Consider the following 15,663-nt stretch of genomic DNA (forward strand, 5'->3'; position numbering starts at 1 on the left):
TGTGGAAGTCATGTACAGCCGACTGCATGTGTGGGGAGAGGAGGGAGGGGGGGCGAGTCGAGGCGAGATAGTAGCGATTGAGACCAACACTGAAGAACTCCTATGCTCACAATGCCACACCTAAGGAGTTGGGTGGGAATGAAGGAAAGGCTCTTCCCCCCCCCCCCCCCTCACCACCGCGCGCTCGTTCGCTCGCCTTTCTCCCTACGCACTGGCTGCACGCTACGTTGGCACAGACCCGCGTCCCTGGCCGCTTTCACCGCACCACCATGTGTCTCTCTCCCTCCCACTCATCTCTTTCGCCATTTTGCGCCATGACGCTGTTCCACTGCGCACTCCTCACCCCACCCACTGCACACGCATCCCACTCTCTCCCTAATACATCCATACATACATACAGCGCCACCCTCTCCGCCGCCACCCCCCGTGCTGCCGCTGCCGCTGCCGCCGCTGTCGTTGCTACCTCACTCCCTGACGCATTTTTTTCCTCTTCTTCACGCCCACCGCCCGCCATTCGCATTCACCCCGGCGGATCAGAAAATGTTTAGCGCGCCGGTGTACCTCTGCGTCGGCGACGAGTACGACAAGCGCCAGGGGCCCACCCACAAGGCGACGGGGCAACAACCGTTTGTGGTCTCCGCAAAACGTAACCCACACATCACCGATGCCACCTTTGACCCCTTCGTATCGCTCTCAACCGGTGACCCGTACCGCTCTGTTGGCTTTGCTGGGCCCTTCCGCGAGGGTGCCTCGACGTGTGGCAAGATGGGACAAGGCAGTGGTGCCGCAGCCCCACCGCCGTTCCGCCCCGTCGGGGGCAGCAAGAAGAGCAGCGGCAAGGGCGACTACTACGGCACCTTTAGCGAGAAGGCACCGATCCGCCACGAGACCGAGTTTCCGCCCATCAAGACAGCCGCAGACTACAAAGCCGAGACGGCAGCAGCGAAGCGCAACTTCATCGTGAACCCGCCTAAAAAGGGCACATACGGCTACACAGGTCTCACGATTGCACAGGCAGGCGAGGTGCAGTATGTGGCGGACCCGTACGAGGGCAACATGCGCCGCGAGGCACTCGAGAGCAAGTATGAAACAACGAGGCGCATGGGCTCACCCTTCCGCAGCGCCGTTCATGCCAGCGGCTGCTTTGATGAGAGCAAGCACGGCGTGAGTCGCGTGTACAGTTTGACAAAGCCGCTGCCACCCAAGCGCAGCCCGTCGTCCCAGCAGGCTACATCTGGCATTTCTGCTGGCCGCAAACCGTGGGTGCCTGGTGGCGCCCTTGTCCCTGATCTGCTGAAACAACCAGAGTATCAGGAGGACCCGTACGACGTGAAGGAGCAGAAGGTACGGGCAATGCGGCAGAAAGAGAGCGCCTACAAGCCGTGGATCCCGGCCGGGAACGACCCGTACCGGCACATCTACACGAAGCCCATCGAGTACGACCCCCCGGCGGTTGTCTAACATGCACCGCAGCGCCCCTCTCCGAATCCGTCGGCGCTGCTGTTCTCTTGCTGCTCAGAGGAGTGTAAGAGAAGGGGTGGGCGGTAGTACAGTTCGTTCATCTGCACACGCACAATGTGTGTGTCCGTGTCACGTCAGACGACCCGCTCCGCCCCCCCCCCTCTGCACAGTGAGAGGGATTAGAATGTACATAAAAAGCGTCAGCAGAGTGGAACGAGAGCCTCCCCGGCTTGGCTGTCCTCATTGTGGTCCCCGTGTCTCTCTCCGCATTCCGCCCACCCCCACCACCTCAACTGACGCTCATCACGACACCTCATCCTCTTTTTGTTGTTGCTGCTGTGGGCTAGCCAGCCGCTGCTACTGGCAAGTATTTTGGCTTTCCTCTTCAAGCCACCTCACCTCACTTCTCTCTTCATCCCCAGGCGGGTCCGCACGGAGGGTTTATGATGTACTCAAGCTCTGCACGGCATCTGATGTGAAGCATCTCCGACGACGACAAAGGCTGCGGACTATCACTGCCCGTGTGTGCTGAGGATCCCCGTGCAGGTGCGCCTGTTGTACGTTTGCTCGTCTGTTCTCCTGTTGTGTCTTTTTTCTTCTCATTTGTTTATCAGTGTTGTGTACGTGCGTGTCCTCTCTCAGCCGCCCTGTCCTCTCCTCTCCCCTCCTCTCCACCCGCCCACCTCTCGCCGCACGCACAGTTGCCGCCCCACTTGGGGAAAATATCATCTTGAGAGATCATCAAAAGAAAGGACAAGAAGTACATGACAGAGAAGGCGCTAGACCAAATCGTGTGTGTACGCATCGCTAGGCTGCAACTCGAATTCCTCCTCCACTTTGGTCAACCCGCCTAGGCACCATCCCTTTTGCGCTCTCACTTGCTCCTGCCCCTCTCTCCGCGAGTCATACGATAACACACAAAGGATAGTCAGTGATGGAGTAATCGGTGGAAGGGGGTTGAGCGTGGGGCTGCGCTTCTGCATAGCCTTCCACTAGTCTCTCTCCTTTCCTGCCCACGCAGTACGTCTCTCCTCTCGCAGTCAAGTCTCTTCTTAGTTTTGCTTCAGCTGCTCTCACTCATGTCGACGGCAGAGCCCCCGGCTGGCATTGCAGCGCAGCGGCCTGAGACAGTAAACACGCTTGTGCCATCCGTGTGATAGGCAGAGTGTCAATGTGCCTCGAATGGATGTCACCCGGCCTTCATAGCCTACGTGTGGGCAATGTGAACCACCTCAAGAGATACCCCAGGTGGCTACCGGCACGATGGGAACAGCTGGGAAGCAATCTGCGAGACGAGGGTGGGCGAAGCGTGAAGCAGGGGCAGGTGCTCAGGTGACTGAGCCGGCGCACTAGTGTAACGCGTGTGGCTATTGCTGCTTTGCGCCACGTGATGGGCCGGTGCAAGACCGTCGAGTGTAGTTGAACTCGTGTGGTGTAATGGCCTCGAAGTGAACACGTTGAGCAGAAAGAGCCGCTATTTTTTTCCTTTCGTTGTCATGCACTGTTTTGAATAGCCAAGCGATCGCATGGATGTGCGTGAGCTGTTGGCTCGCTGCTGCCCTTCACCCCACTTTGCTCCATCCCCTCATTCCCTCTCTCCTCAGAGTTGTCAGTGGCGCTGCGGCTCGCACTGTCACAACGTTTGCTGCTGTGTGTTCTCATCCCACTTCATCCCCCCCCCCCGGCGTTTGAGCGGCTACCGCGAGAGCCGCACACGCGGATACCACCCCCCCCCCTCTCACACACACACACACACGTCTTTCCTTCTCTCTTTATCCGCAGGGTGGGGGGCACAGCAACATCGTGCTGTGTCACCCACATTTTGTCTATCGCTTGAACATACACCCTGGGCGCATCAAGAGAACAAGAAGAGGCGCGCACGTGCGTGCCTCTTCCACTCTATCCTAACTAAGCTAACTCCGCGCCACCATCATGCCGTACAGCAAGGCATGGCGTAGCGCCATATACCCGGACTTCCGGGACCAGGGCGCCTATGTGGACTACAAGGCAACCAAAGACATTCTCCACCGCATGAAGGAAAACATCGCCAACCCGTCGACCCCGGATGAGCTCTACACCTCTCTCCTGTCACAGAAAATGCGCGTGTACGAGTGGTGCGAACGCAAGCAGGAGGAGTTGCTGAAGATGTCACTGCGCCTCTACGAGTGCTCCAAGTACCTGACAGAGGAGGAGGTGCTGACGAACTGGAGTATCACCCTGGCCAGCGCGCCCAAGGACAAGGGGAAGCGCCTGCTGCCGCGCGAGGCACGCCTCATCGCGGATGCTATCGTGCACGAGCTGCTCCGCTTCGTCGAGTGCCGCAATCTCAACACTGACACCATCGAGCACATCATTGGCCGCATGTACCGATACGCTGTGTTGGGCCCAACCGGCGACCGCTGGAAGAACATCTACGTCGAGTATGACTACGATCAAATCTCTGTCGAGGAGGTCTTCCTCCTCCTTTCGCGCGTCTACGACTGCGTCAAGCAGACGGAGGAGCGCATTTCGGCCAAGGGGAAATTGAGCATACCCACCGGCTCCGAGGGCTCGCAGGTGTTTGACCGCCGCTCCGTTAAGTACTGGGTGCACCTTCAGGACCTCCCCTTCGTCATTGCACGTATTATCCCGCACCTGCCGCTCAGCACCTTCAAGGACACGTACCAGGAGTGTAAAACGGCGGGCATCCCGTTCCGCCTCTTCTCGCCCGTCAGCTCCGTCTACTACGACAACAACAAATTCCTCCTCTACCACCGCCGCCTGGAGCGCATTGAGGGGAGCACGCTGATCCGCATGCGGTGGTACTCGGACACGTACTCCGAGGACTGGAATGCGCTGCAGGAAGACGACAATGTGTTCATGGAGATTAAGGTGCACCACGAGGCGTGGAGCGGCGAGCGCAGCAACAAGCGCCGCTTTGCCATCAAAGAGAAGGAGGTGGATGCGTTTGTGCATGCGCAGCTGAGCCTGCTGCCGGCGCTGGAGAAGCTGAAGCGTAAAAACGCGAGCGAAGAGGAGCAGGAAAATTTCAAGTCCCTGGCGACGGAGATTCTCTCGAAGATACATGCCTACGATCTGAAGCCGGTGCTGCGAACACAGTGCGGCCGAGCTGCCTTTCAGCGCGGTGCCGACCAGAAGGTGCGTGTGAGCATCGACACGGGTCTGCACATGTCTGCCGAAGACTTTGGACTCGACCATCACTGGCGCTACACCGGCGGCGACTCGCCTGTCTCCCACTTCCCCTACGCGGTGGTCGAAGTGAAGCTGCAGTGCACTGAAAATGAGCGTATTGCTCCATGGATCGAAGAGCTGATGGGGTGCCGCTACATGGAGAGCGTCCCCAAGTTCAGCAAGTACGCGCACGGCATCGCCTCCCTGTACGGGCACACCTCCTTCATCAGCATGGTACCGTACTGGATACACCAGCTCAACATCGACATCCGCGCCTCGACGAAGCCGGAGGTGCACCTCTGGGACCCGACGATGGGCCTGGCCGCTGGCTGCCTCGAGCGCACGGCCGATCGTTTGATATTCGGTACCAACCCGGCGCAGACGCAGACGGTAGGGGCGTCGGAGGCGCAATTCCTGCCTCGTACAGATTACGCCAAGATTTACCAGCGTGTTCTACGCATCCTCCAGCACGATGCCAACAGGACCGCGGAGAGCTCGGCAAATGCGTCAATGGTCGCGGCGTCGACAACGAACTCCGTCGGCGTTGTGGATGGCGTTGCGGACGGCAAGGCAAACAAGAGCATGAAAGAGGGGGCCCAGGGAGCAGAGATGTCGGCAACGTCAGCCGGCGCCGGCGGGGCACAGCTTGGCCTCTTCCCCGTGGTGCAGTACCCGGTGGATCGGCGCCATATGGCATACACCACCTTCCACCTCTACCCCTACTCGGAGAGCGGCACGGAGCCGCTCTGCTACGACCCAAAGGACGGCAAGAACGCGTTCGCACAAGTGTTCTACGGCAAGATCCCGTGGCAGACAGGTAAGCGCATCAAAGTGCCACAGAAATACGACCCCAAGACGTTGTTGACCTCGGAGCGGTACATGGCCAAGTGGATGCAGCTCGCCACAGAGTTTGGCCTCCTAGGCCTGTCCAGCATTCAGTTCGGCAAGGGGCTCTTTCTGCCAGAAGACGTCGCCAACTACTCACCATTTTGGAAGGACAACTTCCACGTTGTGACGGGGGTTGTCATGGTCGTCATCGCCCTCCTCACGCAGGTGTACGCGTATGTTGCCTTCAAGGCGCGCTCCAGGCGTGTCTATGCGCGCCGCAAAATTCGCTACGACGACGTCGTGAGACCAACACTGCTGACGTTCTTCCTTGCGGTGAGCTTTGTCGTGATTGCTATGACCCACGTTGCACGGCGGTACGGCCCGATGCTGACGGGAAGCGATTCGTTCTAGCGCCACACGCGCGTAACTGCCCTTCTGGTGGGAAGAAGGGAGGGGCTCTGCGCCAGACCCGCTTTATCACGGGCGAGGAGGAAAGGAAAACGAGGCGAGGCGTAGAGCAGCGGGTTGGGGCACGCTCGTCGTTTGCCGCCCCCTTCCCATCTCATGGTGTGGGTGCGGGGATTGCCTCGTTCAACTGGGATCAATTGTGCCTCCCTGTGTGCGTAGATGGGGCGGGCGAAACAAGGCACCCTGAAGGACACGCATGGCGCATGCGCATTCAGTGCGTCGGTGTGCGTTTGGTCTCTTAATCCTCCACTGTGTCGGCACCGTTTTCCAGCCTTGTCGATCGCCTCTCCACCCCAACACTCCCTCCCCCCCTCCCTCTCTTAGTCCTTCTCTGTCGGCCCCTGTCCGCCGTGAGCCAGTGAGAAACGCAAAGGAAGTGACTCATCCTGCGCGCGGGGTGCTGGCCCACCGCCTGGTCAGCACCCACCGCCTCTCACCCTGCCCCAGTCCTGCACGTACAAACGTCCCTCTTCGGCGACTCCTTCTCTCTTCCTCGGCTCTACCCCTCTCCTCTCCGCATCTTCTTGCTCATTGGTAAAACTTCCTCCCCCCCCCTCACCCCCCTCCACCTGCGCGGATCTTTGGCCGACTCTCTCTCGGTTTGCATCTCAGGCGCGAGGCCGACATTCCCGAAATTGCACAATGCACGACCGTGACACGTTGAAACAAGAGCCCCTCGCCTCGGCATCCGTCTTTCACACCAAAGGAGGAGGGACGTGGAGCTTCCGAGGCGACAGAAGGCCATGCTCGCCCAGCACCACACGAGCACCTGTCTGCACTGGGGGTTCCTGCAACTGCGGGTAACAGGCAGCGGCAGCATGCGGTGCAGATGGTGTGCTGTCCCTACTGCTCCGCTGGCCCTGTGGTGCGCCCACCCCCGCCTGTGTTCACCACGAGAGCGGCCGACTCGGCGTTGTGCCGGGTGCGCTGCGCGAGATCTGCGGGCCGCTCAAAGAGCACCGCCGCACTTTGCGTCATGACCGCGCACGCAGTGATGCGATTGCGCACACCTCACCCGCGCTGCATGGAGTTCCCCTCTTGGGTGTTTATCGCTGCCCCCTCTGTGGCCCTTCGGGGGGGAGGGCAGGCGATGGACTCTTTGTGCGCAGGCGCGTGCCTAAGCACGGGGATCCTCTCTGCTCGATACACCCACTCCTGTTAAGGGCGCGCGGCTTCCGGAGAGGGCGGAACGCCCCTACTGCCGCGGACTCATCCCACTGTCGCGGCGCATGCGGGCAAGTCATCCAGACACGCCTCCAACGCATTGTATTGACTGAAACGGACGATGGGGACAGCGAGCCACCCAGTCAACACCGTCGTCCTGAGACAGGCCTTAGGATCCCACACTTGCGAGCACTGTGCGCACGCGCCGTGAAGCACAGCTAGTATGGCGTATCGCATCCGAGCAAGGCGTGAGGACATTCATACCCATCAACCCCACAGCGCATGCCTGCGACATAGTGTGGCACCTCCTACACGCAACTGGGCGGGCTGATGAGGAAACCGATGCCGGAAGAATGACGAGAGCACCCCGAATGGCGCCGCCGAGTCTGGAGGAGTCGACGGCGGAGAACCTCGACACCGGGTTACGGGGTGCCGCAGCTTGAAGCGACGGAGGGCGAAGCATGGCACCCAGGCAGGGTGCAGGGCCTCAGGGGGCCCTGACCTGAGGCTGGCCGGCCTCCTCCTGGTGCACGTCCGGCATGCGTCTACACCACCCACTACTGCGCACACGACGGCTGCCACCGCTTGCACCCTCGGCCAGGGACCCTGGCCGCAGCCCGCTCGGATCAGGACATGCGCTCCGCCTGAGCCCGTGCGGTGCCGATCGCCCAGCACGTAATGCAAAGGAGGGACGAGGGGAAAAAACGAGAAGAGTCCGCTAGACGCATGGCCCAATACGGCGGCAGGGCGGCTGGTGCTGGATGACTCGGATTCCGCCGCGGGGCAGCAGAGAGACGTGGCTGGGCTGTGGTGGCGCCGCCAGTTCCGCGAAGAGGGGTGGGGTGTGTGGGGAAAGTGCAATGCCGCTGCTTTCCCCCTCCCCTCATTCCCGCAGCATGCAACGACGGACGCTTCCACGCCCGTGGTGGCAAGCAGGGGGCCCCATCCTCATACACGCGGGTCAACATACGCATATGCACACCTCTTCTACGCGCGCGTACATTATCGTGATCTCCCTCGTTCTCTCTTCGTGTATCGACCTACTCCTTTCTACTGCCCGGCTTCGCACAACGCTCACACACGCACGTCACCTCGCACTCCCGCTCATGACTCAAGGGAAGCGGCCCCCTCCCCCCCTGAGAAGGGAAAGCAGGACGGGCATCTCGCTGTGTACTGAGTTGGCATCGTATCGACCGTTGCAGGAGACTGAAAAGGTGAGAGCCCATGAAAGGAGAGCACGTTAGAGGCAGAATTCCCTCCGCCGACGCGAGTTGAAGCGGCCTTCTCAGTTCACTGGCGCACACACGCACACGTGTGCTTGCCTACTGCTCATTCGGTTGACCCACACTGCTGATCGTTGCTTCTGTTGCTGTGCTGGCGTTCATTTCATCCTCACTAATCTTTTCCCCCTCCCCTTCTGGCTCCCTCCCTCCCTGTCGTTGCTCGTCCCCCTTCACCCCTGCGTCTCAGCCCATACACACCATAAACACACGCGTACTCCCCCGCTACGCCCCCTCCTACCCCCTCCTTTGTTTGTTTTAACTGTGAGAAGAAAATGTTTCGCCTCCTATCTCGGCCGCTGCGTTGCGTGGCTGCCGCTGCCAGCACACCGTCCCCTGACGTGGTGCAGATCACGAAGGAAAAGGCGAACAAGCTCGATGATCTCTCGCCGCGGGCGATCACAAAGATTCTGGACGCCTACATTGTGGGACAGGATGCGGGCAAGCGCGCCGTGGCCATTGCACTCCGTAACCGCTGGCGTCGTCGGCAGCTCAGCGATGCCGAGCTGCGGAAGGAGGTGGTGCCCAAGAACATGCTACTCATTGGCCCAACCGGTGTCGGCAAGACGGAGATCTCGCGTCGCATGGCGCGCATCACAGACGCCCCCTTTATCAAGGTCGAGGCCACAAAGTACACGGAGGTCGGCTTCAAGGGCAAGGACGTCGAGAGCATTATCGAGGATCTGTACACGAACGCCAAGCTCAAGGCGAGGCGCGCGCTCGAGGCGGAGCGGCACGCAGAGGCGCTGAACATGGCGCTGGACACCGTGTATAGCGCCTGGTCGGTGAGTCAGCGGATGCGAGGGATGGACCGCTCCCTGCTTGGCGCCGGCAAGGCCGAGGAAGGGACGTCGGCAGCTGCAGACGACAGCGCATCAGAGTCGGAGGAGTCACCGCAGCAGCCACAGCCACACACTTTTGAGTACTTCCGCGAGCACTACCAGGAGGAACCGATCAAGGACGACATGGTGACGATCGACATAACCGCCCCGCAGGCAGTGACAAAGCCACCGAAGGAAGGCGGCATTGATCTGCAGTCGGTTGGCATGCTGTTGGGACTGGGTGGGGAGCCGAAGAGGCTGAAGGTGTCGGTGACAAAGCGGGTGGCTGACGCCGTGCCGCTGGCCACGCAAGAGGCACTAGACAAGCTCATCGACGAAGCCTCAGTAAACACACTGGCGCGTGCGCTGGCGGAAGAAGAGGGCGTCATATTTGTGGATGAGATCGACAAAGTAGTTGCCGAGCCGTCGAGCGCCAACGCCGACGTCAGCTCCACCGGAGTGCAGCAAGACCTGCTGCCGTTGATCGAGGGCTCCAACGTCACCATGAAGGACGGCAGCGTCATTGCGACGGACAACATTCTTTTCATCTGCTCCGGCGCTTTTCACGTGGTCAAGACGTCCGACATGATCGCGGAACTGCAGGGCCGACTGCCGGTGCGCGTAGAGCTACAGGCGCTGACGGAGAACGACTTCCGCCGTATCTTGACGGAGCCCAAGTTCAACCTGCTGCGACAACAGGAGGAGATGATGAAGACCGAAAAGATCGAAGTCGTCTTCACTGAGGATGGCGTCAATGAGCTCGCCAAGGTGACCTGCGCGGTGAACGCCCAAGGTCAGAACATCGGGGCCCGTCGCCTCAACACGATTCTCGAGCGCGTCATGGACCCGTACAGCTTCAACTGCGAAGATTACGAGGGCAAGAAGGTGGAGATCAACGCCAAGGTGGTGCATGAGGCGACGGAAAGACTCCAGAAGAATGTGAACTTAGCTAAGTATCTGTTGTGAGGGGGTGGGAGTGGTGGACGCGACAAGGTGACTGTCACGTGCGCGGCCCTGTACCCCCGCCCCTCCGTTCCGCTGCCATTGTATTTGTGAGCGTGGATAGGTGCGTGTCGTTGTCGATCAGTGCAGGCTGGAATGATCGCTGTTGTTGCTCGAGTTTCGTGTGGCTTCTCCCACAAAAGGCGCGCATCGGACTCTCTGCATGCGCCGACGGGCATATGCCTGTGTGCGTGGGAATAGCCGTCGGCGCGCTCTTGCTCCTCTGCAGCTTACCCCGACACCATCTGCACGCCCGCCATCTGGGTCTCCTCGTTCTTTCTCTTAAACAAACGTAATGTGCTTCTATGTGTGTTGGGGGGGGGGGGAGGGGGGCACTTTCTGCAGGTCTCCCCGGTCGCATAACACACCGCTGGCGCACTCCCACGCTCGCTTCGTGCTCACCCGGGTGTGGCCTGCCTGCAATGCACCTACACGCATACACGCATGGGTTGTATGACGCTCCCCACTCCCACCTCTGTGCCTATTCACACTCCAGCCGCTTGTGCTTCGGCACCGCTTCTCCCTCGTCGTCGCTACGATGTCCTTCTCTCCTTCGCTCCGTCTCTGCTCTCCACCCTGTGACGGGCCCTTATCGACACCGTCTCGCGCCATCTCTCCACCTTGCACAATATCGGCACGCCCCATCATGGCGTGTGCGGGCCTCCGTCACCCCTCATTTTTCCCCTCCCTCGTCATCAATAACGCACTGCCGCTGCCTGTCCGTCTTGTAGGCGGTGCGAGCCTACACGTACACCGATATCAGTCTACATCTCCCTCTCTTTCTCCATACCTAGCATCTCTCAAGCATACGCCCAGGTGCGCGTGCCCACACACTTGCGCACTCGCACGTGCGATTACAACTGAGCAAAATAAGAAAAGAGCGAGAGAGAAAAGCGGCGATAACATATTGAACGTCGAGTAACACACAGCGCTGCCTCTCTCATTCCCTCCCTCCATCCTCTCCCCGCTTCACTGCAGCCACCACCTGCCGCGTTTTTTCCGCTTGAGCGCATCGGCGTATACTTCGGACTCGTGTTATACATACATACCACGTTCATCTGTCTGTGGCTGTGTCATCCTCTGCTGTGCTTGTTGTTGCTCTGTGTCTTTGGAGAGAGGAAAGAGGGCCTCTGTTGCGTCTCTCATCCCTCTCCTTATCTAGTGTGTGTGTGTGGGGGTCTGCTGAGGTACGTGTCGTGAGCGTCGCCCCCCCCCCCCCACACCCACCCACCCCCTTCTCTCCTCCTCCCTGACGTTCCTCAATCAACAGAGAAGCGCACGTGCACAGACGCATACACCCCGGTACGGTGCAAGCAATACCAACTGTGTATCGCATTTTATCCCTCGCTCTCTTCCTCCCCTCCGCCCACGGGCTTTGCTTTCCCATTGCTTTTTTCGTGCCCCCTTTGCTGTGATTCCTCGTCTGTACAGCTGCTTGGCTGTGCCTGTTCTACTCCTCTGCTTGTAACGTAGTAAAAGGGGGGGGGTGTTTTTGGTGGTTTTGGTGTAGAACGCGTCAACTGGGGCTGCCTGGGTTACCATTGTGAAGGGTGGGGCGGCAGTGCTTGGCCTTGCACCTCCTCGTTCTCCCTCTCGCCGTGCTTTCTTCTCTTGCATGCGCCTACGCTTTCTGCTGTATTTTCATCGAACCAATCACAATCCACCCACCGTCTATCATGTCCTCTACGACGTCGTCGCGGGGGCAGCCGCGCCACGAGCTGCTCAAGGAAGAGCCGATGATCTCCTTTGAAGTGGGACTCGACGAGGCGATCGAGCTGCCGTGCGACGTGGGCACCGTCGCACCGACAGGCGCCGCGCTGAGCTCACTACATTGGCGTAAACAGACCGTAACGCCGGTTGCAAGGACCACTCCAGAGGACATGACGACGCAGAGTGGTAGCAGCACCGCGAGCCTCAGAGCCGCCGTGTGCGGCAACGGCATGGGGCTCCCCAACACTACCATGACCACTGGCGGCGTCACCTCTCCCGTCGCCACGTCGGCCAACACAGCTGCCACGACCTACATGGCGGCGGCGCCGTCGCGAAAGGTAACGTGGAAAGACACCAGTGCGTCTCAGCGGCGTGCAGAGGCGCAGGCAAGCCGCGAAGATGATTTCAACCCGATGGTACTATGCCCGCTTCAGAACCTGGGCAACACGTGCTACTTCAACGCGGGTGTGCAGCTGCTCGTGAATTGCCCTGCTCTCGTCTACGCAGTTCGTAACTCACCGTTTGCGCGGAGGATGCAAAGCCACTCGGCCTTCAACGTCTACAACGTATCAGTACCGGTGGCGACGGTGGCTGCAGCGGCAACGGCGAAGCTGTACCCGAAAGGGGGTGTCGCCACCCACGCACTCTTCCAGGAGTTTGCTGCCCTGCTCGCCCGCATGGAGGTGGGATGCTCAGCCGGTGAGAGGGCGATCTCGCCCATCCGTGCGCTCGACTCCCTCGCCAGCGTGCATCCGCAGTTTGAGGGTAGAAGCCAGCAAGATGCATCAGAGATGATGACGTCGCTGCTGACCAGCTTGGAGGAGGAAGGCGGCCAGTACGTCGAGCTGGCTCAGCTCCTGCAGTCGTTTGAAGAGGACGCCGCGGCACTGCAGCAGGACGCGCCAGCAGCGAGGTTTGTCACGACTGTCAACCCGCCTTTTTCGGGAGCTGGGCCCTCATCTCCCTCAGAGCAGCACCAGCGCTACTACAGCGATCCCTACAGTGTCGATGAGTACCCCCTGTCGTCGCGGCACCCCTCTAGAACAGACGCCATCCTCCCGGGTCCGCGCAGCGCGCACTTCCTCGCTGTTTTGCGACTGATGGAGCAGGTGAATCGTGAGAATGAGGTACTTGAGCAGCGTGTGAAGCACCGGCAAGGCAAGCCCTACACTGGCTCTTTCAAGCCGCCGCGACTACACTTCAACCCGCTGCTGGACAGTTTCCGGGGGTACACACTATCGCAGGTGGAGTGCCACAACTGCCGCGCAGTGTCGCGCGTGGTGAGCGCCTTCAACGGGTTGATGCTGGATGTGCCGACAGCAAAGCAGCGACGGCGCTATGCGATGGCTCACCCGAACGTGCCGCGCCGCGCTGACTGGGAGGAGCAACTGCAGCACGTGAAGAAGCCCTTTCGTCTGAGCTGGTGGAATCCCTTCTCCCTGTGCGCGGCGGCGTGGCAGCACCTGAAGCGGCTCCTCCAGGACCCGTTCCCGCTCCCGCTGTGGCTGGACGAGTGCCTCGATATTCATTTCGAGCCGGAGTTGCTGCGCGGGTGTAACAAGTACCGCTGCGAGACCTGCGGCACCACCAGCGAAGCCACCAAGTCGGAAACACTCCTGGCCCTACCCGAATACTTGCTCATCCACATGAAGCGCTTCGAAGTCGGCCGCTTCTTCAACAGCAAGAAGACGGACTCGGTTTTTTTCCCTGCCTCATGGCGGTCTCTGACGGAAGCGCAGGCAGCGGCGTTGCTCAACGGGAGAAGCGAGACGCGGTCACCGCTGCCGGAGTACCTCGACCTGCGGCGCTACCTGCACAGCAGCGTCGCACCGTTCGCTGAGCCCATCCCACCCTGCCTGTTGAACACCGTTACCGAGCCCTACCAACAGCAGCACGCGAGCGAAAGCCGTACCAGAAGCCCCACCAGCTCCATCGCAACCACCTACACGCTAGACGGCATTGTCAACCACCACGGCGGCTACGACAGCGGCCATTACACCGTCTTCCTCTACAAAGCGACGGAGGAGCGGCAGGCGTGGGTGTACATTAGCGACGATGAGGTTGTGCAGGCGGAGGATGTGGTGGCGACAGACACCGAGTACGTCCTGTTATACCGCCGTCAACCCCTCGTGCAGGTGGCACCAGAGTCGGACGAGGCGGAACAGCTGCGCCGAAAGGCGTGCTACTACCTCTCTTCCTCCTCCTCTCCCTACCTTACCGCCTACGCAGCAGCAAACGTGGCAAGCCCAGCGATCAGCAAGTCACATAGCACGACCTCCGCCTCTTCCTACTTGACGGACTCCGCGGCTGGCGGGCTACCTTCCGCGACAGCAGTGGCGACCGCCCCGTGGGTGTACATCTCGCGCATGTGGCTTCAGCGCGTCGCCTTCATGCATGACCCGGGCCCGATTGTGAATCGTCTGTGCTACTGCCGCCCAGAGGATCAGGGGCGGGTGAGCATGTATCAGACCATCTTTCCAGCGACAGTGAAGGTGCCGGCGGAGGTGCCCCACGTCCACGGCCCGCCGGTGGACTGGTTCTACGTGCCCATCACAGAGAAGGACTACGCCATTTTCTACAACGCGTTTGGCGGCAACGTAGCCGTAACGGCCAACGAATACGAGACCCTGCGCGCGATGCAGGAGAAGTTCTGCGCTGACATCGACGCAGCGGAGCGGCAGCGAAGCGGCGCAGCTCGCCGTGCTTCCCAGCGCTGAGCCGCCACTGTGGTGTGAGACAGTCGCAACAGTAACTCCTGCAGCGGCCCATTGTGTGTACGTGTGTGTTACTGCTGCTGCTTCGGTGAGAGGAGACGACACGGAAGACAACTGACACAATTCGAACCCGCGCGTGTTTCTTGTCGAGGTGGAGAAGGCATGTCTGCTCAACTGCTCAATCAAGGGGAGGGAGGGAGGGCACGAGCAGAGAAGAGAGGCCGGCTCTCATCTCGCGAGCGTCTCTGTCGTGGCAATGTGTCGCGTGTGTCTGTTGTGCCTTGTTGATGAGCCAACCACAACGCAACTGAAAAAGTAGCGAAGAGAGTATTACGTGCAAAGGCGGCGCTGCTGCTGGCGTCTTGCTATATGGAGGGAGGAAGGGAGGGAGGGGAAGGGGACTGCAGCTGTGCGCCACAGCATCGGCATTCATGGGCGTGTGTGTGCCTGCGGTTCAAAGTGTTCACCACGAAGGTGCAGCCAATCTGCTCGTCTCCCCTACTCCTCTCCCTTTCTCTCTCTCTCTCTCTGTATCGAGGCCACTGACACCCATACAAGAGAAGGGGTGGGGAGCGGTCTGCGTGTTGCCATACTCATTGTCCATCTCTCCATCATCTCTCCCTTTCCCCAACACCATTGTCCATCACACACGCACACACACACACCAAACTGTAGAGATACGCTCCTAGGCGTGCCCATACACACACACACATAGAGAGAGAGAGGGGGAGGAGAAAGCAGCTGCGCGTGCGTATGGGTGTGTGTCTACCGCGCCACTCATCTCACTCCTCGTATCGTTCTCCCCCCCCCCCACACACACACACGCACACCTCCGATTACGCGCAGATGGACGGCGACGACACGGCCGGCAGGTTCATCGACCTCACACCAGTGCGGCCGCCGCGGCGGCGAGAAGCGACGCCACCGCCATCACCTGGCGGCAGGTCCTTCCCCCTTTTAGGCCGCAGCGTTGGGGGTGGCGATGGCGGGACAGCTGCCGGCCCTGCCGGCTTCACATTGGGAGAAGCGCCTGAGGCAGTCACT

The 15,663-nt window shown here is 60.3% G+C and overlaps 4 protein-coding genes across 4 annotated transcripts; all 4 read left to right on the top strand.

The window, feature by feature from the left end:
- Positions 1 to 540: 540 nt before the first annotated feature.
- Positions 541 to 1,461, top strand: LBRM_09_0210 (conserved hypothetical protein; the record flags this gene model as incomplete). Its single annotated transcript, XM_001562587.1, has 1 exon — positions 541 to 1,461. The coding sequence occupies one exon, from the start codon at positions 541 to 543 to the stop codon at positions 1,459 to 1,461; it is 921 nt and encodes a 306-aa protein (XP_001562637.1).
- Positions 1,462 to 3,393: 1,932 nt separating this feature from the next.
- Positions 3,394 to 5,871, top strand: LBRM_09_0220 (conserved hypothetical protein; the record flags this gene model as incomplete). The annotated part of the gene is made up of 1 exon (XM_001562588.1): positions 3,394 to 5,871. One exon carries the CDS (start codon positions 3,394 to 3,396, stop codon positions 5,869 to 5,871), a length of 2,478 nt encoding a protein of 825 aa, XP_001562638.1.
- Positions 5,872 to 8,647: 2,776 nt separating this feature from the next.
- LBRM_09_0230 (putative heat shock protein HslVU, ATPase subunit HslU) lies at positions 8,648 to 10,159 on the top strand (the record flags this gene model as incomplete). The annotated part of the gene is made up of 1 exon (XM_001562589.1): positions 8,648 to 10,159. The coding sequence occupies one exon, from the start codon at positions 8,648 to 8,650 to the stop codon at positions 10,157 to 10,159; it is 1,512 nt and encodes a 503-aa protein (XP_001562639.1).
- Positions 10,160 to 11,871: 1,712 nt separating this feature from the next.
- LBRM_09_0240 (putative ubiqitin hydrolase) lies at positions 11,872 to 14,622 on the top strand (the record flags this gene model as incomplete). The annotated part of the gene is made up of 1 exon (XM_001562590.1): positions 11,872 to 14,622. One exon carries the CDS (start codon positions 11,872 to 11,874, stop codon positions 14,620 to 14,622), a length of 2,751 nt encoding a protein of 916 aa, XP_001562640.1.
- Positions 14,623 to 15,663: the final 1,041 nt, after the last annotated feature.

The sequence above is a fragment of the Leishmania braziliensis genome, chromosome 9 (assembly GCF_000002845.2).
Source record: "Leishmania braziliensis MHOM/BR/75/M2904 complete genome, chromosome 9".
NCBI classification, from domain to species: domain Eukaryota; phylum Euglenozoa; class Kinetoplastea; order Trypanosomatida; family Trypanosomatidae; genus Leishmania; species Leishmania braziliensis.